Source organism: Phaethon aethereus (assembly GCF_964289735.1).
Source record: "Phaethon aethereus genome assembly, chromosome: Z".
NCBI classification, from domain to species: Eukaryota; Metazoa; Chordata; class Aves; order Phaethontiformes; family Phaethontidae; genus Phaethon; species Phaethon aethereus.
In genome coordinates, this window is record NC_138577.1 from 48450696 (window position 1) to 48476879 (window position 26184).

Genomic DNA, 26184 nt, shown 5'->3' on the forward strand with positions numbered 1-26184 from the left:
CTTTTAATTGTCAACATCTAAGGCTTATTTAAAGCAGCTGTAGTTTGCTTGTGTGATCAAATGTTGTTTCTGATCACTAGATTTTCCTCACTGCTAGATACATTTGAAGCCTGATCCTATGAATGGATGAATTAATAAGATCAAGTGTATAGCATAAATTGATATTTATTAGTCAAAGATCTTGAATGTGTTTTGTTTTGTTGTTTGGTTTTTGGGTATAGGAGGACTCAGTGGTCTAGGATCAAAAGAGAAGATAAATCCTGCCCCAGGCTCACGTTCTTTGTTAGATCATCCAGTTCTGACAAAACATGCAAGAGGAACTGATCCTGATTCATGTGAAGGTGTCTACCATTGAATTAAAAAGACTCTCGGCAGCAGATCACTGTTAAAAAAACTTTGCGAGAGGAGTGTGGTGTGGTGTAACCTTGGCTACCATTCAGCCCATCAATTGAGAATGTACAGCCACATCTCCTGGTGTTTTGTCCAGGGTTGTGGCGTGGAAATTGCCCATAAATATTTTTTCTGTATCAATGCTACTCAGCTTCCTTAGAATGCTGCTAAACTGGGCACTCTTCCCTGGCATTTCCCTCACACTCTCGTCTTTCCTAGAATATACTTTTGTGAGAATTAAAACTAGAGAACAAACCCATTTCTTGTTGACAATATTATGAAATCTCACTACAAAACCCCAAATACTTACTTACCTTTGGAGTTGGACTCTTCCTGCAAATAAATCCTCTGTGTGACACAAACAAATGAGGAATATTGCCACTGCAGCCCGGGCTTCTCCAGTGTCACAGGGCAGTAATGAAATGCATCCCTCGGTACTTTTTATTTGAAGTGGGGTAACATAAATCCTTCATCGTATCAAGGCTATTTTGAACAGAACCAGTGGCGAGATAAGATCATTTAATGAACTTTGCAGCCCCCTGCCTGAGATGACCATGAAACACAGGCCCCCTTGAGAGCATGAATCCCTCCCACACTGGCAGATACCTCAGAGAGCATGACTTGGCAAGTGCTGAGAATTTTCTTTAAAATGTGTGCTAGTATTATCCATTTAACTATTCCTCCTGTGAAGCTTGAAAAATTCTACACTACTATTTTAGCTGTAATGGAGGCTGAAATAGTGTGACAAATCACACTTGGTTTTGTATTACAGGGTGACTTACAGAAGTATGCAGTACTTTGGAGCTGTTAATCTAAGGATGTGTGCTTGATTATGACCTATCGCACAATCTGTTCTCTTTGAGGCAATCGTCATAGGAATTGTCTGTTTGGTTAACATCAGCTGACAAAATGCATTAAACCAGCACTAGTTTTATCATTTGGAGTTGTTATAACTCTATTACAGATGAGCACTTATATCATTACATTTTATTTTCTGAGGCAAGTATTTTGTGGATTTGGTTGATGACAGATGTAAACGCTGATTTCTGTTTTCATTAAATCCATCTACATTGCTAATATACCATATGTGACCGCTGGCTTAAGTAGTATTTATAGCATTGCTGATTATTTTAACCTTCCTTTGTTGTCATTTTTCAGAACCCAAGTAGCAAGAGCAGCAGGCATTAGATGCATGCTTTCTGTAGTTCATATTTACTTATTTTTTCTGCCGTCAGCTTTACAGCAGAAAACCCTGAGCAAAACCAAACAGCTGCAACCTTTCTCGGTGAAGGAAAATTTCAACTCTTTCCAAATACTGGTGAGTTTGTTTAACTCCCTAAAAACTTTAACAACTTCATCAGTGTGTTCTCCCAGCTCATATCATTTGAAAACACAGAAATCTGCTCTTCCCTCTACACATATCATAATAACAAAGGTAATGTGGTGTCAGAGCTTTTGTTCCTACAAAAATATATATCACAAGTAAAGCTGATTGCTCTATTTCTGGAAAACCAGATCAAACTCTGGCTGGGCTTTGGAAATCACAAGCAAATACAATCTGCTGGGTGGATATAAAAATAATACAGTATGTAAAGTCAGGTTGGTGCCCAGGCTTGATACAGCAGTGGTGCTAACCACCATGATGCTGCAGAGCACCATAACTGCTTCCTTACCATTTGACTCAGAGCTTGAATAACTTCCCCTTCTCCCTACACACATGTAGCTAAATTGACAATAAATCAGAGTTTTGTTTTTTAATGTTGTAATATAGGCAATACCTTCCCTAAACATTTACAAAGTCCTGATTTCAGGAGGGGATTTCAGTGTCTACCAGAACATGTATTTCTGGTCTGATACACTCTAGATGCGTTGACATTTCTGCATTTGTGCATGTTAGAAGCCCTGTGTAAAGCACAGGCAAAATGTGATAGACATTGCACAGACTCTGATCATCTGCAGTAGATTAGATATATCTTGCATGATACACACTGCCTATATTTGCAATGAACAATTAATCTGTGCATTCATAGTAGCTTCTTAAGGAGGCTAAATGGATACCCAGCATCCAGAAATCCTGGGCAGAACTAGAACTCTGCTGAGCTACACATACCTGAAGAAACAGCCAGGTGACAGGTGACTGGAAAGACATAGTTCACCCTCAAAAGCAGGGCAGCTGTCAAGTGGGCTTTTATGTAGTGAAAATTGTTTAGGCTGTTTGTGCACCTCAGCCCTTGTTTATTTCATAGGCAAATCTCAGAGCTGCTTACCATAACCTGCTTGTAAAACAGCACTCATCTCTAGTTTGCAAAAGCTCTTGTAAGCACCTGCTTAATGTTGTTAGCAGGGACCACAGAAGAATTTGTAAAATGACTGACAAAGTGCAAACCTTTAGAGGGCCTGAGGTGTTACCTGCAGTGATAAAATTCTGTGTCAGTGTTCTGACTGTGTGCTGTTGCTCTTGTGTCGGAAAGTTGGAAGTAAAAGTAGCAATCACCTCTTACTCTTACACAAGTAGCACTGGTATATTTTGCCTGTATTTTGTCAGTCTGGCCCCTTCACTCTGTGTCAATTCTTAGACTGATGCCAAAGAGGAGGACGTGAAAGGAGGAGACATCATACAAAATCTACAAGAACTTGCTAATTAAGTAAGCATCTCATGCCTCTTTTCTCTTTGATGCTAGAGAAAATAAAATCCAAAGAGGTAAGTTTTTAAAGCAGATAGTGTACCATGTTGTTGGGGTGGTTTTCTTCTGTATTCACTGTGTATCTGCTATTCACATCTCTCTCATTCTTGGCTGTTGCAATGGCAATCAGAAAAGTGTAAGGAGGGATTTCTGACACTACAGGACCTTGTCCTCACTGGTCCAGGAGCAGTACAGGTCCACAGCAGTTTTTGCAGTCCTCCCCACGCTTCACAAATCCCAGAATGAAGCAGATGACTCAGAGGGCAGCTAAGAGTCTGATCAGTTTAGGTGTCTATCTTCCCATGAAAGTTGATTGTTAACCAGTTTTGATGCTTCTGTAAATATTTACAGTGTGAGTACTTTAAAATCTGCCTTTGAAAACCATCAGATTGGGTCTTTTAATGGGTGTAGTAGTCTGGAGTGAGACAGCAGGCAGGAGGTTACTCGATGGGCTGTCCTGCAGCTGGTTCCGTGTGTCTGTGCGGAGGGCCAGTGCTTACCTGTTTCCCGGCTGCACATGCATTGATCAACACATGCTATGCTGTGTTGGCACCTCTGAAGGGGCATCTGGAGAAAACAAGTCTGCTTAGAAGCTTCTAGCCCTGCCTGCTGGATATGACACTGAGTTCTGGAGTAAAGTATAAGGGAAAAATTGTTATGACTGGACGACTGAATGGGTCAATTAATTTCACTGAGGTTTTCAAAACAATTTTTCCTCTCTTGGGCTGAACCCTGGATTGGGCAGTGGGAAAACAGCAGGGACTGTTTAAATAACAGAAAATAGTCAGGATTAAGTAGGAACTGGAACTCCACTTTACACACAAGAATACCTTTTATCTATACTGGATTTTTCCTCCAAGTACATTCTGGATGGTGCATATATCACATCATCCATGCCTGTGACACACAACTCTTTTCTTTATAATACCTCTTATAGAACAGTCTCAAGGTCAGTAAAGCAGCAGATTGAAGACCTGATATGTTTTATTAGCTGAATGAAACTTCTTATTGACACAACTAACGTCATCTGAAACATTTACAGAAGTTGTTTAGTGTTTATTGCAATCATAGTGACATAGATCAGAAAAATTAGGTATGTAAGATCCACTAGTACCTTTTGGTAATTCTCCTGTTAGTTGCCTGCCTGCAGCTTTTTCATGGTTCTATTTTTCCAGGAATGTAAAGTTTTCAAGAAGTTTAGATTGCATCAGGCTGAAATTTAGCTGCTGAATCTGCTAGATACACAGATGCTTTCCCATGGAAGTGTAATTAGCCTGATTCCTTGCACGGCAGGGGGGAATTCTACTAGAAAGGAAGGAAAAGGCTGCTGGTGTCACCTGTTTTCTCTCAGTATTTCTGTGTGTTTGAAACTACCTTAAATTCCGCAACAAATGAACTTCTATGGGTACCTGTCCAGAAAGGTTTCTATGATGATGGGTTGAATTTGTCTGCGAATTTGGCCTGGATTTTTTTCATCTATGGTACTGGACTTAGGAACCCAATTGCTCTAGACACCCTCAGGCATCAATTTAATGAGTGCAGGAAAGAGGTTTTTTGTTCCTCTGTTAAAATCAGTCAATGCAGAGCGTGCTCCAGTGCACATGCTGTTTGAGCTGGGGCTGGGGCTGTTCTACCCGCATACAAACCATGGAGAGAGAACAGTATCTCAGTGGGGTAGTGCAGTCTTTTGTGTCTTTTTATAGCATTATACTTCCTATATAGCCAAATTTTAGGTGCTTTGGTTAGGTAAAGTTAAATGGGATGAACTGGAGCTGTTGGAGACTTCAAACTTGCTGCTAGAAAATTAATGAAGGTCCACAGAGGTTTTGCTATCGGTATTCACTTCCATGGGAAGATGTCAGATACTTTGGTGATAGGGAAGTAGAAAGTTAAAGCAGCATACTAATTGCATGGCTTTTTATCTTCTTTTAATGTTTTCTAGAACTTAAGTGTCTGACCCTCTGTACCTGTGACAGAGGCAAATACTGCTTCACCGTTTTCATTACAGAAGCTCACGTCTTCCCCAAGATCATCTTTGGATGAGTTTGAACAATTTTACTTGGGAAGAAGTTAAGGTAAGAAGAAGGATGATTAACATCCTTATACATCCCTAATTTGCTTTTAGAAGTAAAATTCACAGTCATGAATTAATCTGTGGTTGCAGTCGCTGTGTAAACACCTCAGGGATGGTGTAGCCGTACCTCTGCTGTACGCCAGCTGAACCCCAGTTTTAACTCAACTAAAACTTGATTTAGTACCGAGAATAGATGTACTTAAATGTACTCACTTTCCTTCTACCAGTGATTCAGAGGGAAGGGATGTGCCTGCATTACATCTCAGGGAACCTCTGTGCTGCCCTGCAGTGCTTCACTACGGCCAATTAGCTGAACTGAGAAGAAGACTGTGTTTTGCTGCTTCTGGGCTCCTCTTAAGACTGTATCAGCTAGCATTAAAAAGACAGCCCAGACTTTACTCTGGCTGGCCTGAGACTTAGGAAAACATGAATGTGAAATCTGAGGGCCCATTGTGCCTCTTACGTGTCCTGGAAAGAAATTTGATTTTAACTCTTGCACTCAATCCGGTAATGAAAAGTAATATTGGATGTGAAGGGTTGCCACCAACTTGTTTCTTGTAAACACTGAGATCCAGACTGACCATTAACTCTTAGAAGCTGCCATTATAAAAGTCCCTGACTAAAACAAGCCTCCTTGCGCAAAGATTGCTAGCAAGATTACAAAGGTACCAGGTATGTGTTAAGTAAAATTTATGTTGTGGCAGATTAAGATCACATATTTACGAGAGAGCAGGGGGTGGCCAGGGCGATTACAGAGTAGCAGACATAGACATTCAGAGCACTGCAAAAGCTCTGCTCGTTTAGTTGCAAGACCTGCTATGTGAATAGTTTGGAGACACAGATCTGTTAACTGAGAAACAGTCAAACTTGAAGGAGGGATGAAAACAAATAGAAATGTTTTTCTGTTCCTTTTCCTTTGCATTAGTTCATCTAGCTAGTGCAAATTAGTACAGATGATAAATAGTTTTAAGTATGAGTGCTATGGCCAATTAGACCACTTAGACCACTTCCTAAGTATCATTTTAAATGCCTAATACACAGTTATTGAAAGAGGACCACACTGACTTCCTATGGAATAAAAAAAGGAAATTATATGTTGCGTTGGCTAAGAACATTTTTCTGAATGGAAACAGAATAAATTCTTTCCTTGCCTGTTGTGTACACATGGATTGCTGATGAAATTTTAAAATACTTAATGTGTCAACATGAATCAAATTCATGTAAGCAGCCATTATATTCCTAGCAAGTACCAAAAGAACCTTCACAAAATGTATTATCCAATGTCTTTAACTTGAAGGTAAAAGTTCTTCAGTATAAGTTTGACCTATGCTAAAGTTGCTCTGGAGTTGAATTATCCAGAAAATTTTCTTAGCTGAGCAGGCATTTAAAATTTCTCTTTGTAAGAAATTAAATACCAGATTGAACAGGCTCAGAAAACTCTTCACAACCATGTCAGTGTATAGGGGTCTTCTTAAAGCACATCCCTGCACTCATTTGAGCTCTGCTCTGGGAACTATCATCTTGTCTCCCTTCCTGTTCATTGTGTACACAGAAGTGTTAGTGGAGAGATATGAGTGGTGGTCAGTAAACGCTCTTCTCTTGGCCTGTTTTTTTTTCCTCTTGTGATGCTACTCTGCAGCTGAACACTGTGCTGTCTGCATAGTGGAGATTAAGTCTGGATGGATGAAACACACAGCTGAGATATGGGGCAAAGCCTCCAGGAGGTGGGCCAAGAATACCTTTGACAGAAGAGTCCAATCTGCTGTTTATTACTCTAGTTATAAATCTGGATGGATCCCATCCCTGATGAACATGACTGGCTGTATTGGGTTACTGTGGTGGTGGTGGGGCTACAGGAGTGGCTTCTGTGAGAAGCTGCTAGAAGTTTCCCCCATGTCCAATAGAGCCAATGTCAGCCAGCTCCAAGATGGACCAACCACTGGCCAAGGCCAAGCCCATCAGTGATTATGGTAATGCCTCTGTGAAAACATAGTTAACAAGGGGAAAAAAAATCCAAACCTGTGCACAGCAGTTGCAGCCAAAGAGAGGAGTGAGACTATGTGAAAGAAACAGCCCTGCAGACACCGAGGTCAATGAAGAAGGAGGGAGAGGAGGTGTTCCAGGTGCCGGAGCAGAGATTTCCGTGGGGAAGACCATGGTAAGGCAGGCTGCTCCCCTGCAGCCCATGGACGTCCATGCTGGAGCAGATCTCCACCTGCAGCCCATGGAGGATCCCATGCTGGAGCAGGTGGATGCCCAAAGGAGGCTGTTATCCTGTGGGAAATACACACAGAAGCAGGCTTCTCACAGGAACTGTGGACCTGTGGAGGGAGGACCTGGAGCAGCTTTTGTGGCAGCACTTGTGACCCCACGGGGGACCCACGCTGGAGTGGTCTGTTCCTGAAGGATGGCACCCTGTGGAAGGGACCCAGGCTGTAGCAGTTTGTGAAGAACTGCAGCCTGTGGGAAGGACTCATGTTGGAGAAATTTGTGGAGGAGTGTCTCCTGTGGTAGGAGGGACTCCATGCTGCACCAAAGGAACAATATGAGTAGTCATCCCCCTGAGGAGGAAGGAGCATCAGAGACAACGTGTGATGAACCGACTGCAACCCCCATTCCTTGTCCCCCTGCGCCGCTGGACGGGGAGGAGGTAGAAAACCAAGAGCAAAGCTGGAACCTGGGAAGAAGGGAGGGGTGGGGGGAAGGTGTTTTAAGATTTGGGTTTAGTTCTCATTATTCTACTCTGATCTGATTTTTAATAAATTAAATTAATTTTCCCCAAGTGGACTCTGTTTTGCCCGTGATGGTAATTGGTGGATGATGTCTCCCTGTCTTTATCTCAAACCATGAGCCTTTCATTATATTTTCTCTCCCCAAGAGAGAAACGTCCAGATGAGGAGGGGAGTGATAGAGCAGCTTTGGTGGGCACCTGGTGCCCAGCCAGGGTCAACCCACCATGCTTGCAAACAGGTAACAATGGATAAGGAGAAAGCTGAGGTATTCAACGATTTCTTTGCCTCATTTTTCACTGGCAGCCTCTCTTCCCACAACTCTCAAGTGGATGGACCTCAAGGTAGGGACTGGGGCAGCAAAGTCCCTACCACCATAACAGAAGATCAGGTTCATGACTGCCTGAGGAACCTGAACTTACATACGTCTATGGGACCTGGTGAGATGCATCCCAGAGCCCTGAGAGAATTGGCTGACGGAGTTGTCAAGCCACTCACCATCATATTTGAAAAGTCCTGGCAGTCAGGTAAAGTCCCTGGAGACTGGAAAAAGGGAAACACTGCACCTGTTTTTAAAAAGGGTAGCAAGGAGGACCCTGAGAACTACCGCCCCCTCAGCATTGCCTCTGCGCCTGGGAAGATCACGGAGCAGATCCTCCTAGAAGCTCTGCTAAAGCACATGGAGGGCAGGGAGGTGATTTGAGACATCCAGCATGGCTTCACCAAGGGCAAGTCCTGCCTGACCAACCTAGTGGCCTTCTAGCATGGAGTCACCACATCAGTGACAAGGGAAGAGCTACCAATGCTGTCTATCTGGACTTCGTTAAGGCCTTTGACATGGTCCTCCACAACATCCTTCTCTCTCAATTGGGGAGATATGGATTTGATGGGTGAACTGTTTAGTGGACAAGGAATTGGTTGGATGGTCACATGCAGAGGGTAGTGGTCAATGTCTCAAGGTCTAGATGGAGATCAGTGATGAGTGGTGTCCCTCAGGGATCTGTACTGGGACTAGTTCTGTTTAATATCTTCATCAGTGACATAGACAGTGGGACTGAGTGCACCTTCAGCAAGTTTGCAGATGACACGAAGCTGAGTGGTGTAGTTGAGACACCTGAGGGACATGATGCCATCCAGAGGGATCTGGACAAGCTCAAGGAATGGGCCTGTGTGAACCTCATGAGGTTCAACAAGGCCAAGCGCAGGGTCCTGCACCTGGGTTGGGGCAAATGCCGGTATCAGTACAGGCTGGGAGATGAAAGAATTGAGAGCAGTGCTGACAAGAAGGACTGTGGGGTACTGTGGATGAAAAGCTGGACATGAGCTGGCAATGTGCGCTTTTAGCCCAGAAGTCTAACCATCTCCTGGGCTGCATCCAAAGCAGCGTGGCCAGCAGGTTGAGGTGGCCTCTCTACTCCATTCTGCTGAGACCCCAGCTGGAGTCCTGCATCCAGCTCTGGAGTCCTCAGCACAGGAAAGACATGGACCTGTTGGAGCAGGTCCAGAGGAGGGCCACAAAAACGATCAAAGGGATGGAACACCTCTCCTATTAAGAAAGGCTGAGAGAGTTGGGGTTGTTCAGCCTGGAGAAGAGAAGGCTCCAGGGAGACCTTACTGCAGCCTTCCAGTACTTAAAAGGGGCTCTAAGAAAGATGGGGACAAACTTTTTAGTAGGTCCTGTTGCAATGGGAAAAGGGGTAATGGTTTTAAACTAAAAGAGGGCAGATTCAGACTATATATAAGGAAGAAATTTTTCACAACGAGGGTGGTAAAACCCTGGCACAGGTTATCCAGAGAGGTGGTAGATGCCCCATCCCTGGAAACATTCCAGGTCAGGTTGGATGGGACTCTGAGCAATCTGATCTAGTTGAAGATGTCCCTGCTCATTGCCAGGGGGTTGGACTAGATGACCTTTAAATGTCCCTTCCAACCCAAACTATTCTATGATTCTGTGATTTCATCTGACAATGGATGATAAGGACAACCTAGTTCTGATAGGTTTGCAGAAGAATTAATAACTTTATTAACTGAACCATCAAAATTGAAAACTTGCAAGTACAGAAAGCTTATTTATGTCTGAAACAAGATATATAAACAGCAAGAGGTAATATACTTTCCGGTTTCCACCTGTGTTTAGAAATTGTTTGTCTTGAAGAGAAGACTGTTCTTGTCAGTATTCATGTCATTGTCACTTCTGATCAGGACAACACAGTAGCCACTGCGCTTCAGCATTCAGCAAAGATGTTTCCTGCTCTGCTTCATGTTCAAAGCAAGTCTTTTTTTTCCCCTTTCTCCACTCCTCTCTATAGACCAACTGCTCAAATTTTCTGGCCATCATGTTGTACATACACATACAAATCTACCATATCAATCTCTCTGGGAAGCTACCAATTGTAATGTGACAAAAGAACCTGGCCCTAGTTGACTGTATTATGTATCAGTTGCCTTATGGCTTGAAATACAATTAATGCTATACATTTTTACTTTCAAGAAGATTTCAGGGATGAATCAGTCTCTGTTTCTCTTGTCAGGCACCTCCCTGACAAGATGCCTTGGATGACTGTGGAAATTCCTAGTGGAAGTGCGTTGAGTGCTTCGGACTAGTAGGGTGCAGACCCCAAAGTGTGGAAATCTCTGAGAAGTCCATAACTGGATTGTCCTCCTGTTATCTTGTTCCTCTTGAACATTTGCTCTTTTTTCAAACTGTGCCACAAGTGACACAGATATTCTTGGGGGCCTGGGGTTGGCAGCCAGAACACACTTTGATGAGTCATGAGTGCTTAGCACCTCTGAAAATGAAAAACCACATGGGCAAAGGAGACTGTTGGTGTAGAGAGTGCAAAAACTCCCTCTTACATGCTGGTGTTAAGGTAACTAAGTCAAGCAATGGCCCTATAAAAGAAATAGGCCTGAAATAGTAACCTCCTTCAATATAATGTAAGCCCCATGAAATCAGTACCAATGGTTCCTCTGATCCTGGCAAGAAGGCTGCCAGCGCTGAGAATGCAGCTTGAATCTCTTGTAACTCCCCCATTTGACTTCATATTCACGATCTTGTGTAGGCAGTTGAGAGACATATGTGATCCTCATCATAAAAATAGATCGTGTTGATGTTCATCCTTTGCAGGTGTCTTCCAATGGTCCTGACACTATTTCTAAATTGATTTTTTGAGGACTTTGAGGGAGTTGACCATTTATTTTCAAGGAGATTGAGCCTTTTGGGGGAATTTGGTTGGAGGTACCTTCTCTTCATGCTGGTGAGCTCCTGTTGTGTTCCTGGAAAATGACTGCTCTTATATGACCACTTCATCCTTTTCTGCCATGGTTTCCCCATTAGCTGGTGCCGAAGTTATCTACTAACAGCTGTGTGAGCCTGGCTCTTTGAGCTGTTCCTCTAACTAGCTGCACTAGGTGACTACATGGACCAAGGCAAAACATGTAAAGTTATATGAAATATGCAAATCTAATACTCATGTTAATGACTCCTTCTTCAAGTCACACATGCCCTATAACAAGTGACTTCACATCTGTCCTCATGATGTATTCCCATGTACCTCATCCAGTGTTCTTGAACCTCACTAACCAACAGGAAGGGATGCTCCAGGAGTTAGTTCATCATGTACTATTGGGAAACTGGCCTCTCCTTTCCAGACCCATCTTCTGGAATGTATTTCCAGGCTTGTGGTCACTGTATAACCAGTTATGCTGGAGATGTTTAGAGTTATTTTTTAATGAGGTAACTGCAAAAATGGTTAAAAAACATTACTAGTTATAGATTCTGGGTTGTTATTTCTGTCTGAATCACAAGTGCTGGTGGAGAATAAAAAGGGATCAAATAAATGTGCTGTAAGCCAGTCTAGGGAGAAGCGTAGACCCTTCAACCAAAATTAAATCCTACCCCCTATCTATAAAATCATCTACCGCAATAATCAGCCGTAGGTGAAAAATCCCTTCCTGTTATTATAAAACCATAGTTTGGGTTGGAAGGAACCTTTTAAGGACATCTAGTCTAACCCTTCTGCAGCCCCCCTGTCCCCCTGCAGGGACATCTTCAACTAGATCAGGCTCCTCAGAGCCTCGTCCAACCTGACCTGGAATGTGTCCAGGGATGGGGCATCTACCACCTCTCTGGGCAACCTGTGCCAGTGCTTCACCACCCTCATTGCCAAAAATTTCTTCCTTAAATCTAGTCTAAATGTACTCTCTTTTAGTTATGTTATGTTTCTGTTGGTGAGATTAAGGATGGGGAATAGCATTTACTGGGCTTTGAAGTATGCTAGTGCTCCTGCATTTCTTATTTCCTGGGTTGCTTCTTAGACTTGCTCTTAAAAGAAGAGTTGCTCAAATTTCTTGTTTGATCAACTGGTTATTAGGGCTGATCTTTGCCTACCTTATTTTAAGGCTGTTCCTGAAACTTAGCTCCTTTGGCTCTTCTTGGTGCCTTTTCTTTACAGAAGGGGTAAAAATCATATCTCTGATCTTTTGAGTCTAAACTGAAGTTATAGTAGAGGGTGGGCTCTGTGGGAGATGGTCCTCCACATATCCATGAGCACTTATCTGCTCCATGTGCAAGCTAGAAGTATTTTGGGCAGGAAACACTTTTATATTTTGAAAGTGAGGATGAGTTGATTATGCTATTTGGAAAGGAAGAGGTAGCACTTGTGAATATATATGTGGTTTATAGGTAGATTTTGGCAGGGAACAAACAGGTAGTGAGAGCGTATTATATCAGTACATGGAAGACTCTTTGCAGAAGAGATACATACCTGTGTTTTTTTACTGCCTTTGGTTTAATGGTGGCAAGGCCTGTAAGGATTTTGTAAGAAGCTGGAAAATGAGCACACAATATTGACTTTTTCTCAAGTCATTAAAAGAAGGCAGTTCACTGCCCAGAGCACCATACGATTTTTCCTGACCCAAATGTTTCTGTGGTTTGGGGTACACTGGCATAACTAAAGTACCAGCCTCTTTTTACTCTTAATTCCTTAGAATGTTTTCACAGGCTAAGCTGTTTACCCATAGCTTTTTCTAAGGTTAGGGCAAACTTTTAGTTTGCCTAGAAACAGTTCTCATCAGTATTCAGGAGCAGAATGATAAGAGTAAAAGAGACTAGGCAGCATATACCACAGTACCTGTTTCAACACATTTTGAATTATTAAAGAAATATGTTGTAGCTAAGGTAATCACATATGCAGAATATCAAGGTCAGTGCATGAGAGTGTTAAGGAAAAACAATAAATGCAGCAGATAGCTAATTTATCTCTTGGGAATGTTATTTCACGCACTGACACGCTTTCCTCTTTAGCATCAATCTATAAGGCTGAGTTCTGTGAAAAGCTTTAATTAACCTATCATCATGTACTTATTTATGGTGTCCCCAAATTATATTATTAAAATACAATAGTCTGTTTTCTACCTCCACTCTATAAAATGTTCCAAGATCTGAATATTTATACAAAATAATATTTTTGAAAACAGAAATTTTCAAGCCTATTTTATATGTGTATCTTGGCATGCTGTCAAACTTTAATTGCCAGCAGCCAGGCAAAGCATATACTCTTGAAAAGTAACAAGTCCCTGTTACTTCTTTTCATCTGGCTATCTGATAAAACTCCTTTAAAATTAGTATTCAGCACCTCAGAATCCATGCACACAGGCTGGTATAATTTGTCTTTCTGACACACTTAACCCAGCAAGTGGGTTCCTCGGTCCCTTTGATAGAACAGTAGAGATTAAAGGTAGTTATTTCACTTTCTGTAAGTCTTTGCACAGAGATACAAGAATGACTCCTCATCCCTGCAGTAGGTCAGATCACACTTATATGCTCACTGCAAGTTTGATTTAACGAGTGGAACGGCGATATAAAAAACACTTGAAAAAATAATGTATTATTGCCCATAACTTTAGTTCTGTGATAACCTTTATATAATTATATGCTCTTTACCAGCCCAAGATTTTCTTCCTCTTAATTGCCTAAGAAAAACTGTCTCCCATTGATTCTACAGTAAATGTAAGAACCGCCTTTGATAAGTACTGACTATGCTCAACCTTAGTACATACAGGAAGATATATGGTTTGTAGCCAAAGTAGCAGATAATACCAGCTTCATCTTTTGAAAATGACATTTAAAAACCTGACACCTTGCATACAAATACTTGTTGTGGTTTCCTTTGGGTAAGTGAAGTTTTATCAGTAGTGTGAGGCTCAGGAAGTCATCCATTAGTGCTATATTCAGTCTCACACTTGTATCTGACTGCAAAGTTAAGAGTTGGTGTTATTAACTTCTAATGATGCCATCTCCTGGTGAGTGGCGCCTGTGCTGGTGTTGTGATCTAGGAGCAGTACAGAGAAGATGGACAATAAACAGCAAAACCAACAGGGCTGCTAAAAACATGCCTGAAATAGGAGTGTGCGCACACTGAGCATTTTGCCTTGGAGTATGGAGCTAGACTCTATGGTGACACATACTTTATTAGCTGTCAGAAAATAATCCATCGGTTTTAGTCAGTTGCTGAGGGCAGTTCATTCTTCCTATGCACTTGTACAGTGCCTAGCACAGCAAAATCTCAATCTTGGTCAGGGCTTGTAAGCACTCTATTAATATAGCCATGTTTTAACACAATGATGTTGCTTGCAATTCATGTTCATGGCTTTTAATGTTATTGTTTGCAATGAATCAGTGCACAGATTGCTAATCATGTCTGATCTTCTCCGCTCCATTTCTTTGGGCTTTCTCTTTCTTCACTTGTAACACCTCCAGTGATTGTGGCATCAAACCTGCTCCAGAATTGCCTTCATTCACCGGCACGTACATGCACACACATACGTGCATGCAAGAGTTGCAGTTTATTGGCTTGATAGACTTTTAATAAGTAGCCTCTCTGCAAATACTGGATGAATCTAAATTTTTTACACTGGTAATGAATGGTATCTTTGTCTTCTGGTGGAAGGTACACTAGCTGCATTGAGGCACTTCTGTGTCAAACAGTGAAAACGGCTCTGTCAGTTCAAGAAAGTAAAGGGACGGAGTATCTTCCCGTGTGATCCTGTGGGGGATCAAGTTACTGGTTATTCTTGCATTCACAATGGACTGAGCTTGCTACACTTTTCATTGTAGTATATATTTTCATATCTTAAATGCCGCCTGTATCTTTTTTGTCATGGAAGTTCTAGAAATGTCAATATTCTTTACAAAGTGAAGATGACAAAATGGCACGTAACATTACATTAATGGTGTCAGTGCTGGCAAAGACATAATTATATTTTTCTTTTGTCCTGATGGGATGTTGTACTGCTTATACACTGGAATGGGAATTCATAAGCAAATTTTCTGCCCACTGACATTTAGTTATTTCCATTGTCTCTGCATTCCAGATTGCTGTCTTCTTTTGAAAATAGGACCTAAAATCTTTCCAACTAACTAAGCTACTAGCATTAAAGCAATGATTATGTAATCAGTCTTGGCGTGTGTAACCGTGGGCTCCCCTTCACCTTTGCTGCATGTCTCTGTCACATCCCTGTGTCAGTAAAGATGGTCTAGCTAGCAACTAGACCAATAAAATCAGAAAAGAAAATTTTGGATGGATATGTGAGTGGCCCAGGCTGACAGCATGGCTGTGCCTGATACTAGTACAAATGGAACAGTAGACACATGTCTTTGTGTCTTGTTATCACCTCAAACTATTTGAGAAAGTTGCAGCATTGGGCATATATTTTGCACCTGCAATTTGCATTTGCTATCTAGTTTTACCTGCATAAATGATTGCCTGTTGGAGCTGTTGGACTGGAGGTTGGCCTACGTATATTTTAGCACTGGTATCTTATTGTTGGAAAACAACTTTTGCAGTTGTTTTTGGTTAGCATCACTCATGACAGGCATATCTGTAAGAAGATGTGCTCAGGCAAAAGGAGAACACAGCAGAGGAATATACTGAGTTAGCTTTTGTTGTATGTTATTGCCCTGCTGGAGATGATGTACTGTACAGCATTTCTGCGCAAGTCTTTTTTTCACCGAGTTGCTACTCAGATGTCCACAGAGGCAGAGCTAGGTTAGAGCCTCTGTGAAGAACAGTGAAAGGAAAAGACACAGAGAAGGGAGCACACATCTTTCTCATTTCCTCTGAAGACTGAAGTTAAAAGCAATAGGAAATTTGCGTCTGTGTTACCAATATGCATCATGAATGTCATTGACTAAATTTAGCAAATCAACACCAGCATAGCAGACAGAACTCAATTCATTTTCAGCATCACATGGCCTTCATAATCTACCCGCAAAGCTAAGGACAATGTTTATTGACACTTTGTTTTCCAGCTGGGATTGCCTCCTTGTACAAGAAGCAGTTTTGTTACTGGTGTTGCATTATACAGGTTTGAGGTGAGGGAACATGGTGTTGTGACTGAAAGAACAAGGCTGATGTGTAAGCATGGGACTTGACAAGTCTGTTAATCTTCCTTCTTTTTTAAAACTTTTTGGTCCAAGAAAGTCTTCAGAAGAGTTCATGTACAGAGTCAGGTGGGGAGGATCTTTGACACCTATTCTTTTTGATCCTGACTCTGCTTGCTCTGTTTAAAGATGTTCTTGCAAAGGTTGTCTTTCCACCACTGTACCACTCCTTCGTCTTGAATTACATTTTTCATGGTATTCCTTTCTGTACTTTTTAGAAAGACGTAGTCTTGTCAGTACAAAAACAGGAAGCACAACTTTCCTGTAAAACTTTCTAGAATTTGACTAGAGAGTTTCTGTCAGTACAGGAGACAGGATTGTCTGTTTCATTGGTCTGTATCCAAGATTTCTTCTTAATTAAAACCTTTTAAAATGTTTTATGAGTAGGACAAGTCACATAAGCTTTCTGCTTAGTGGGCAGATACAAGCATCTTATTGAAGAGAAGGGGCAAAAGACATGCTGCTGGTAAGAGAGGCAGGATATTATGTGCCCTGCCTATTGAGGAAGTTAATGTTCAGCACTGTTGTGCTGTCTGATGACTGAAAACTCTGCATGGATGGGTTGAAAATGCCTCACATAGTCCTGCCAGACTCAGTCTTCTGACTTGGGGCCTCATAGCTTGTATGTCTAATTCTGCTTGCAAGTTTCTGTGTGTAGTAAAAGGTGACCAGGTATGCCCCAGGCAACGTGTGAAACTCAGTGAAGTGTCTTGGCTGGTAGAAAAAGAGATCTTCTGCGTCCACGGAGCCAGCTGCCGGGAGGCTCAGCCAGGACAATATGCCTTCTCTAACTAGTGGGACTATAATGCCGATGCCTTTCTGGCTGTTTGCTTTTGAGCCTTTGCAAGTGCTTCTGTCCTGGTGGTACATTCCCAGCATTTCATCCAGACTTATGATACGAATAATATCTGAACTGAAGCCTCACAGGCTAGTTTATAAATTGTAGTTTTGTAAAGATGTGGTTGGACTGCAGCAGATGAAGACAGCTGATAATGAAAGCTATTGCTGTGCCAGCATGTACTGGAAGACAAATGCTAGGCCCAACATGCATAAGGCATCTGGTCTTTTTCCAGTGATGTACGGCAGCTTCACGCCCTTAACAAGAAGTCAGCCTCACAGCAGCATCAGCCAAGGGCAAGGTCAATCCGCCAAATATGGAAGGGATTACATGTTTTAATGTCTTCTCTGACCAAGAATGTGCTTTGCAATCACAAGGAGTACTCATGACGCTTGGGTAATTTTGAAGAACGCGAGCTGCTTGGTTGTCGTTAAGTCTCCCATGCTCATACATGACTGTGCTGTAAAAAGGTGAGACAGGCAGTGAATTACAGGTGATGACTGCAGGCCTAGGTAGGCCTCCATAAGACATATGCCTGTAAGTTGCAATTCACAGGGCTGCTCACTACATGAGCCAGCCTGCTGTACTATATCGCCCTTCCAATAAATGGAAGCCAAAATATAAAGCTGCTATATACTTGCTCAGGCACATGAAACTGGTGGGTGTAATGATCCAGACACATAGCTCGCTGACACACTGTTAGAGTCTATGAAAGATGAATAACGAAATGTGTGTGGGTAGACCTTAGCAATCTTAAATATGCCAAATAGAAAAACCAACTTTGGATAAACAAGTGGGGGAATTACTTCTGTTTTGGCTGGCTGGAAAAAAAAAAGGCCTTTTTCACAGTTATAGGTGAGGGAAGGCTATTGGCACCTATGGGCACCATTAACACTTCGCAGGGCCAGAAATTCTCAGAAATTCATCTCTCCTTGCTAGGAATAAAGTCACCTTGAGAGATAACCATCAGATACTCAAAGAGCTGCATGAGTGACACTTTCTCAGCATCTGGTGCCTGCAAGTTAGTTTTTCTGGTTTGTATGAGGAAACCTTGGTGCCCTAGATGGCCTTTATGCAAAACAAATTTCTTCCTCTAAATGGGCAGCCCGTATAGTGCAGATGGCAACACTCCCCTGCAGACCTGTGCTGTGGAGCTCCAGCTGTGGCGGCTCTTGGCCACAGAGGAGACAACCCCCACTGCCACGCTGCTCCGCCGGTCCGGGGTCCTTATCAGCGGCATACCCGGAGGAGTGGCGGAGGCTGGAGCGATTGCAGGGTGAAGAAGATGCAGAGGCCAGTCGCAGGCTGCACCATTTGTTTTAGTTTTGGAGTCAACTGTGAGGAGCGAAAGGTCTAACGGCTCCAGGGCTTGTGAAGCCTTTGATAAATATTTCTCTTTGAGAGTCCTGCTCCTGCCCAAGCGTGGCTGCATACAGAGAGGGCACATGCATGAACTCGTGGCAACAGATGTCTATTTTGCTGGGATGTGCCATGTTTGACGGAGTGGCCCATAAAAAGAGTTAACGTGAGGCTGGAGAGCATGGAGAGCAAGCATCGCTGTTTGCTATAAACAAACCTTACCAAAGTGCCTGTAATTGCAGTGTTAGAAGGTTGGCCAGGCCTACCTGGTAGCAGGGAAGGAAAATAATGCTTTCTTTTATCTGTTCTTGCAAACAGCTGGAGACAGATAAAAGCGGAGACAGTTTTAACCTAAGCAAAGATTGTGACTGTGTGCTTTCCTTTGTTCCTCAGTGTTTTCTGTTTTCTTCCTTTTTCGTTATATTTTCATTTGTGAATGAGACTATGCATGGGACAGCTTCTGAATGATTTTTCTTTTCCTTCTTCCTTTTTTCTTTAACTTAATGAGATACCTCTTTCTCCTCAAACTCAACTTCTCTGGCTGCCTCTGCTTCAGAGGTATGTAAGAACAACACTCTGTGCTCCGTTCTGCCTACTCATGGCAACTTCCAGAACCCTGACACAAAGACCATGCAAACATCTTCCACAGCTATATCCTATCACTGATCAACATATCACTGAGGATATGTTTTGCCATAGTACGGTAGATATAAAACAGTCCTTAAACAATCATTTTCAGATTTTCCAGTAAGACAGAATGCAGTGACATAAGATAGAGAGAAAAGGAACTGTTATCTTAAAAACAAACAAACAAAAACCTTCTACCACTGCTTCCAGATACACAGCAGAAATTTTTCAAAACCTAACGTTCATAGTGAGTAGTGATTTACACTGACATTAATTAGAATCACTTACTGAGCTTAGATCCCCCCGCAATGCTTTGAAACTGTAGAAAGCGTATCTTGCTGCTTCTAATTAGGGGCCTTGGACTGATATTTTGGTAGAGCAGGAAAATGTTGTTTTGATAGACTTTTCAATTGCTCTCATTCATCAAGTCATACCAACCCAATAACATATAGCTCCATCAGGTTGACTCTTGCAGGCACATAGGCTCATCTACATAAGGAGTTATTCCAGATCAGATTTTCCTGATTGAACCTGCTGTAGACGTTATTGCAACAAAAATAGCTCCTCTGTCTTAAAACCTGTCTTAGACCACTCTTCCCTTTTGTTAATTGCAATCTTTTATGGCTCTGTATGTTTTCTATAGGGATAAAAAATAAATATTACTTCAGTTATATTTTTACTGTACTATGTACTTTCCACATATCTTGCTGCTTTCCTTCAACAAGTGAAGCATATTTGCAGCACATTACAAGCTGTATTGCCTACAAACTTCTCAGGTATGCTTTGCAGCAAGCCAAGATTATTTTCACAGTGGCATTCCTGCAACTTCAATATCTGGTAAATAAAGGTATGACTATTTTCTTCCGGCTGTTCTCTTTGATATTTAATTGTCCTAAGCTGGTACCTCCTTTTCAAAGTTGGTGGAAACACGACATATGGGTACAGACGAGTTTGTGAGAAATAATAAGGACTGTTCCTAGTCTAGTGTATCTTACATGAAAAGTGAGAAAACTTACTCTTTTCACGCAAGTCTAAAGTGTGGAAAGGAGCGATCTGAATACTTTGCAGTATTTAACATGAATATGTTTTTACACAATGACTCCTTATAAAACTCTGCTACCGAATAGTCATAGTTTCAAAGACAGCCACAGTACTATGTCATTTGTTGGCGATACATCCTTCTGTTTAATAACTAGATTGTCATCTTGGAATGCTGCACCAAATAAATTAATAAAGACACTTTAAGAATTAAATATATTGAACTTTTTAAAGTCGTTAAGGATTTTATACATCAATAATGTCTTTTTAGCCAACAAAATTACAAACCTGATTGTTTCTATGTGGTAACTCCACATTCAAAGAATGAAGGTACATTTTAGACTTCTCTTTATAAATTTTTTTTTTAAACATGTTTCTGGTGTTTTATAAACTTGCATTACAAATGCAGTTACATATTCCAAACATTTTTTATCTTACAGCCTAGATATACTTATATTTAAATAGTATATAATAAATAGTATATAAATCAAGACTAGTTTTCGATAAAAAAGTTTAAGATTGCTTTGCTGCCCTTTTAAAAAAAGAAAAACTCATGTTTGTAGGATGTGAAATAAAAGAAACCCCCAAAAGACGAATAAGTATCAGCTATGCATTTTTAAGAAACATATACTTCCTGCCTAAGATTATGCATAGATACAATCTAGCTGTAATAAATAATAATAAAAACTGAAAGACTATATAACTTCTAGAGTTGTTCTGTATATTAGTGTTTGAAATATACCTACCCTTAAACCCTTAAACTCCTCCTTGTCTCTTCAAATGTCAGTGTTCATTCTACCCCACCCTTTTCTTACTGACAAATGGTAGATAAGAATTTTCAAGTTTAAATAAAGCCAAACAAAAAAGCTCTTCAGAAAGGAAATCAGCTTTATTTCTTAAAATAGTTGTACTGTGTACAAAGGAAATGACTATAATTTACAATACTTAAGGCATACAACATGGCGTGGGGTTTTGCTTCCACTGGAAGAACAGTATTATAGAACTAAACACTTGTTAGAATCAGACATTAATAGTAGTAATAAAATTATAAAATAATAATAAATACTTCACATTCATATAATCTCAATTTATAATAAACCACGCATTTCAGCATTAACTAATACATCTTAATTTGCCTCCAACATGTAAGTAGAACAGTCTCCTGTAGCTCACAGAAGACAAAAGTTGTAACCCTCACTATGAGTCACACATCAACCCTAAGATATTTTCCTTTGTCCAGTTTCACAACTGCCAGCAACAGAGCTCCAGGAGGACAGTGAGCAGGCAAGTGAGTGCAGACACTGTCTGCTGTAATCTTAGGCCATTAGAATATAGTCTGGTAATTTCCTCCTTTTCTGATTTCTGTTCTACAAAAATATCAAGAAAATAAGATGGTTAATGAGTAAAATATGTAAATTTAAAAGCTTAAAACATTTTCAACATACTTTGAAAGTCCTCTGACATCTCACAGGTACTTAAGTTAAAGGCATCAGCTGTTAAAGCCAATCAAAGAGGCTATTCTGAGGGGAGAGATGTGAATAGATGTCCCATCAATGATCGTTTGAGGAGCAACTGATAGCACTTATCAGCTCTTAGAGGCATTAATCTCAGAATAATCAAAAGTAAATACCAAGCAAAAGCCAAAGCAAGAACAAGATCTTCACAAGAGGTATGCACTCAATTCTGCATGTAGCCTTTTAACCCTTCCTTTAACAACAAGAGCCTTTATTTATTAGCACAAGCAGAAAGCCATACACTCATGCATGTGAAAGCCACTGAGTCTCTGCTCAGAGGATGAGCAGATGATTCTCCACTGCCACCTTTATTGCCTTTGTTAAGCTGAGCTCAAGAGTAGCAAGCAGTAGACTGCTTTCACTGAGCATGGCTAGGCTTGTTAAGTCTTTTGGGCCTGTAACGGGAAACAACAGGAGTGATTCAAAGGTGAACACCCTAGGAAACTTGAGCATTTAACTCTTCTGAAGAGTTTAATGTGCAAGTCAGGTGCCACACTTAATTAGTCAATACAGATGGCTTCAAGGCAAAAGTGGTTTTGGGTTTTTGGTGTTGTTTCTTTTTTTTGTGTGCGTCTGTAGTTGCAAAGATAAGAATGTCACCTTTCTTCTACATTTCACTTCTTTGGACTTGTGGGCTTATCACACAGTAGGGCATATCCTGGGGACACATGAGGCTCAAGTTTTGAAATTTGTATTTACTTCTGAGTATAACTCAAGAGTCACAGCTTCAATGCACCACTACTCAGATAGGAAACTAGTCAGGAAAGAACAGGCTGGTAGTTCCTTGGGGTGCAAATGAATCTTGAAGCTATTTATGTCTGTTTTCTTGCCCTGCTAACTAGTTATGTTGGCATAACTGAAGGAAAATATATTAGAGCAAGGGGTAGGATTGAGACATCATAGATGGAGAAGGGCAAGAATATTTTACACTAACTTTGCCACTGGAGATGAAATATTAAACTCTCATTAGTCATCTCAGAGTATTGATAATAATCTGGATTTCAGTAGCCACTTTTCCATGGAAAATAAGTACCTGTAAAGCAATCCTTCAAGTTTTTATGCTAGCTGATACACGGCTTACAAAAATACTCAAACCTTTATACAGGGGTTTTCATAGGCTGATGTATAAAGACTTAAAGCAATACAGTTCTTTTGAAGAGATTGGGTGCTACTACTTTACACTGATCAGTGTAAACACTATGTGCTCAGTCCTAGAACTCTGTCCAAGACTTTTAAAGATTAAGATAGAGATCTTAAAATAAGGTTGAGACTAGTTTTCTGCTATTTATGTGTTAAGTACCCTATGAAAGAACATGAAAGTTTTCAGTACTTGTTTCTCTAGTGTAATATACTGGTTTCTACTTCTACCACACCAGCTCACACTACTGGTTTTTCCTCTTTCTTCATCTAACATTTTTATATTCTTGGATGTAGTTTAGTTGTACAAATTGTCCTGGTTAAGTGGGAAGTCAAGAGACGTCCAGGTTTCACAGAAGAGAGAAACATGTAATACCAGTGAATTTCAATTAAAATGGGGGAAGTTTCCTACTGCAAAAGATCATAGAGAACTTGGAGTATTTTATGTGATGTACTATACAGGCAACAGCAGTATTATTTATTGTCACTAATGAATTATCTGAAGCAAAGCAGGCCACTGCAGAAGACTAAAGAGAACACATACAGCATCCTTCGAGTACATCACTTTTAGCAGAAGGCAATTCCATTACCCACAAGATAAAAATGGTTGACTTGATGCCATTCCTTACCACAGTTATCGTGCATTATTTCTGAGAGACAGTTCAGAGTACCGTAGCCGCACCGACACAGCCAACAGCCCTTCAGCACCCAGGCGCCATGGGCAATGCTGCCGCAGTTGCTGTCAAGGACAAGGGAGACATTTGGTAGGTCCCTGATCCCACCACAGAAAACAGCCATCCAGAGCAGCTCGCTCACGCTCGCTGGTTTTGGCCTGGTTTTTACCTTTGCCGCTCATCATGCTCACAGTATCTGCCCGTGAAATGCTTTAGGCAAGCACAGAAAGCCCCTAGGATACAGGTCCCCCCGTTTTGGCAGCAGTGTCTGTTCAGTTTTTTACCTGCAGGACGATATTACAGAGGTTACCAAGCATCCCGGGGGCTCCGAACGTCCCTCCCTTTTTCCTCACTTTGTCTCTCGGGTCTCTCCAGTTGCCAAAGAACCTTAAGGATATCTACTTTTATTGTCTTTAGAGACAGTAAAATTATCTGCCTGTTAGGAGTGTTTGTTCAGTTAAGCCCAGTTTGTTTAGTTAAGGATTAGAAGCAAACTACTAGGGATTACAGGGCGGTCAAGAAGCAACGCCTGGCAAGTCCCGCAGCAGCAGGGGCATGTATTCAAGGGAAATATTTAACTTTGAGGGAGGCAGGTTTCAGTCACACTAAGAAAAATGGGGCATTATTACCGGGAAGCGGTGCTTATTTTTCAAGGCTTTGAGGCTTTCTTAGTGGGAGCAGTCGCTTAGTTTTGAGCTGGGAGTGGAATGCTCCCTCAGACCTTTCTCAGGACTCCTGGGATTGAATACCAATCTAAAACTTTATATATGTGGGAGGAAACATAAATCTGTCCTTTTCTTCCCCCTCCCTGTTAGTACTGCTGCTTTCAGACCGTTCAAACTTTTTAAAAATAAAATAATTTTTGGTCATGAAATGTGGTTAATTTTAAAAAGTGAGCAGAATTTTGCAAACACTTTTGCAAGTCCAAGGGACCAACCCCTCCTTAATTCCTAGTATCCTTCCCTGTTTTCCGGTACCACCTTTTGCAGGTAAGGGCTCCCAGTTCTACCTTAAATTTTTATCACCATATCAGAAGTGGCCACGGGAATAATTTAAGCAAGCAGCTATAGAAAAATCAACCCGCTGGAATCTTCCAGGACACCAATCAAAACATTACTATGATACAGTATTTTGAAAAGCAATTTTATGGCATTGTTTAAATAAATAATGTTACCTACTCTCTGTAATCCCAGTGAAAGGTACCAATGCCCTGGAATTCTGTTGCTTTCTGCTTTCATAACTCCGATTCATGTCACTGAGAGCATTTATAGTAGTCCCTTCGTTCTTGGGCTGCTGCTTTTGTGCTGTGGCATTGAGACTTTTCACATCTTCTTCACGTTCTTCTTTTTCACGACCTTGACAAGAAGTGCAAATATGGAACCGAAGTGTAGCTTGTGATGAAGCAATGCATACTGTAAATGTACAAGAGAAATACAGAGAGGGCGGGGGGAAACCCACGAAATTTTCCTTACCTTTTCCTAAATGAACCGCCTGCCAGACCAGAGTCACAGTGAAAAGAATTCTACAAAAAAATAAAGAGCTGAAATAAGTTCGTGCTAATAACACAAACGCCAAAACGAAGATTTTGGGGCGAGGGAGAAGAGCTTTTTCAAGGTTTTTCAGCCATTCAGAGTGTAAACTATAAATACTTTATGTGCCTGTAGTAATTCGAATTGAAGCATCAAAGCCTTCCAATTTAGCTTGAAAATGGGGGGGTGGGGGGGGGGAGCCGGCAGGCAGAGAACTAGTGACAATTATTTATTGTCACTAATGAATTATCTGAAGCAAAGCAGGCCACTGCAGAAGATGTAGATTAGGTTTACTTTCAGAAAGCTATAGATTCCATAGATTTGCTGGTTGACAGCCAGTCAGAAATGTCTCTTTCTACACATTTCTTTACCACAAATAGGTTGTTGCCAGCAGTTACAAAAGCAGTAAAGGCAAAAGGCAAACATTAGCCTTCACCCGCAGTTCCAGGTACGTTTTTTCCTTTCAGCTTCCTGGCCCGATTATCAGCCAAAAAAAACACTGCTAGAAGGAAAAGCATCTGTGGCTAGAGAAGGTCTGGGGCAGCTCAGGCAGCCTTACCTAACATGATTTCCCCAGTACATTTTCCTGCAGCCTGAAACACCCGTGAGGTCCTCCAGGAAAACCTGAGCAGAAGGAAGAGGTTCCAAGCCCCTCACTGAAGGCTGTTGCATGCAGCAGTCCTCCCACCGTACGCGGCAGCAAGAGAAGGAGAAAGGGGGATGAATGAAACTTTGCTCTTTCTGTCCAGCTTACAACAACGTCGAAAACACATAGTGGCCAGTTGTTCCGCTTGCTGAGCCCTCACTGAGGTCCTGGCAGGCAGGGACCATCTCTCCCAGCTGGGACTCCCTGGCCTGCCCTCGATTTACATGCACTGCTGAAGGGTGGAGCAAAGCGGGGACACCCACTGCTGAGGGGAGACTTAAGGGCCCATCAACACGAAAAAAACCCAAGCCAGGAAAGTCTCAACTCCAGTTTATTTTTTGACGTAAAAAGCCCTGTACCACCTCACACTGCATGGGGAAGAAAAAACTCTGCTGCAGAGCTCCAGTAGATATAAACTGCAGCAGGTATATAATGAAGGTTAGAAAGCCTCAACTCTATCTACGTGCCCTGTTTCTACCAGGGTTTTCTACAGGTGGTTCTA

The 26184-nt window shown here is 41.5% G+C and overlaps 1 protein-coding gene across 1 annotated transcript; it reads right to left on the minus strand.

The window, feature by feature from the left end:
• Positions 1–21424: 21424 nt before the first annotated feature.
• Positions 21425–25618, minus strand: LOC309415785 (cryptic protein-like; the record flags this gene model as incomplete). The annotated part of the gene is made up of 6 exons (XM_082013410.1): positions 21425–21549; positions 23463–23572; positions 23677–23791; positions 24686–24862; positions 24980–25029; positions 25596–25618. The coding sequence occupies 6 exons, from the start codon at positions 25616–25618 to the stop codon at positions 21425–21427; spliced, it is 600 nt and encodes a 199-aa protein (XP_081869536.1).
• Positions 25619–26184: the final 566 nt, after the last annotated feature.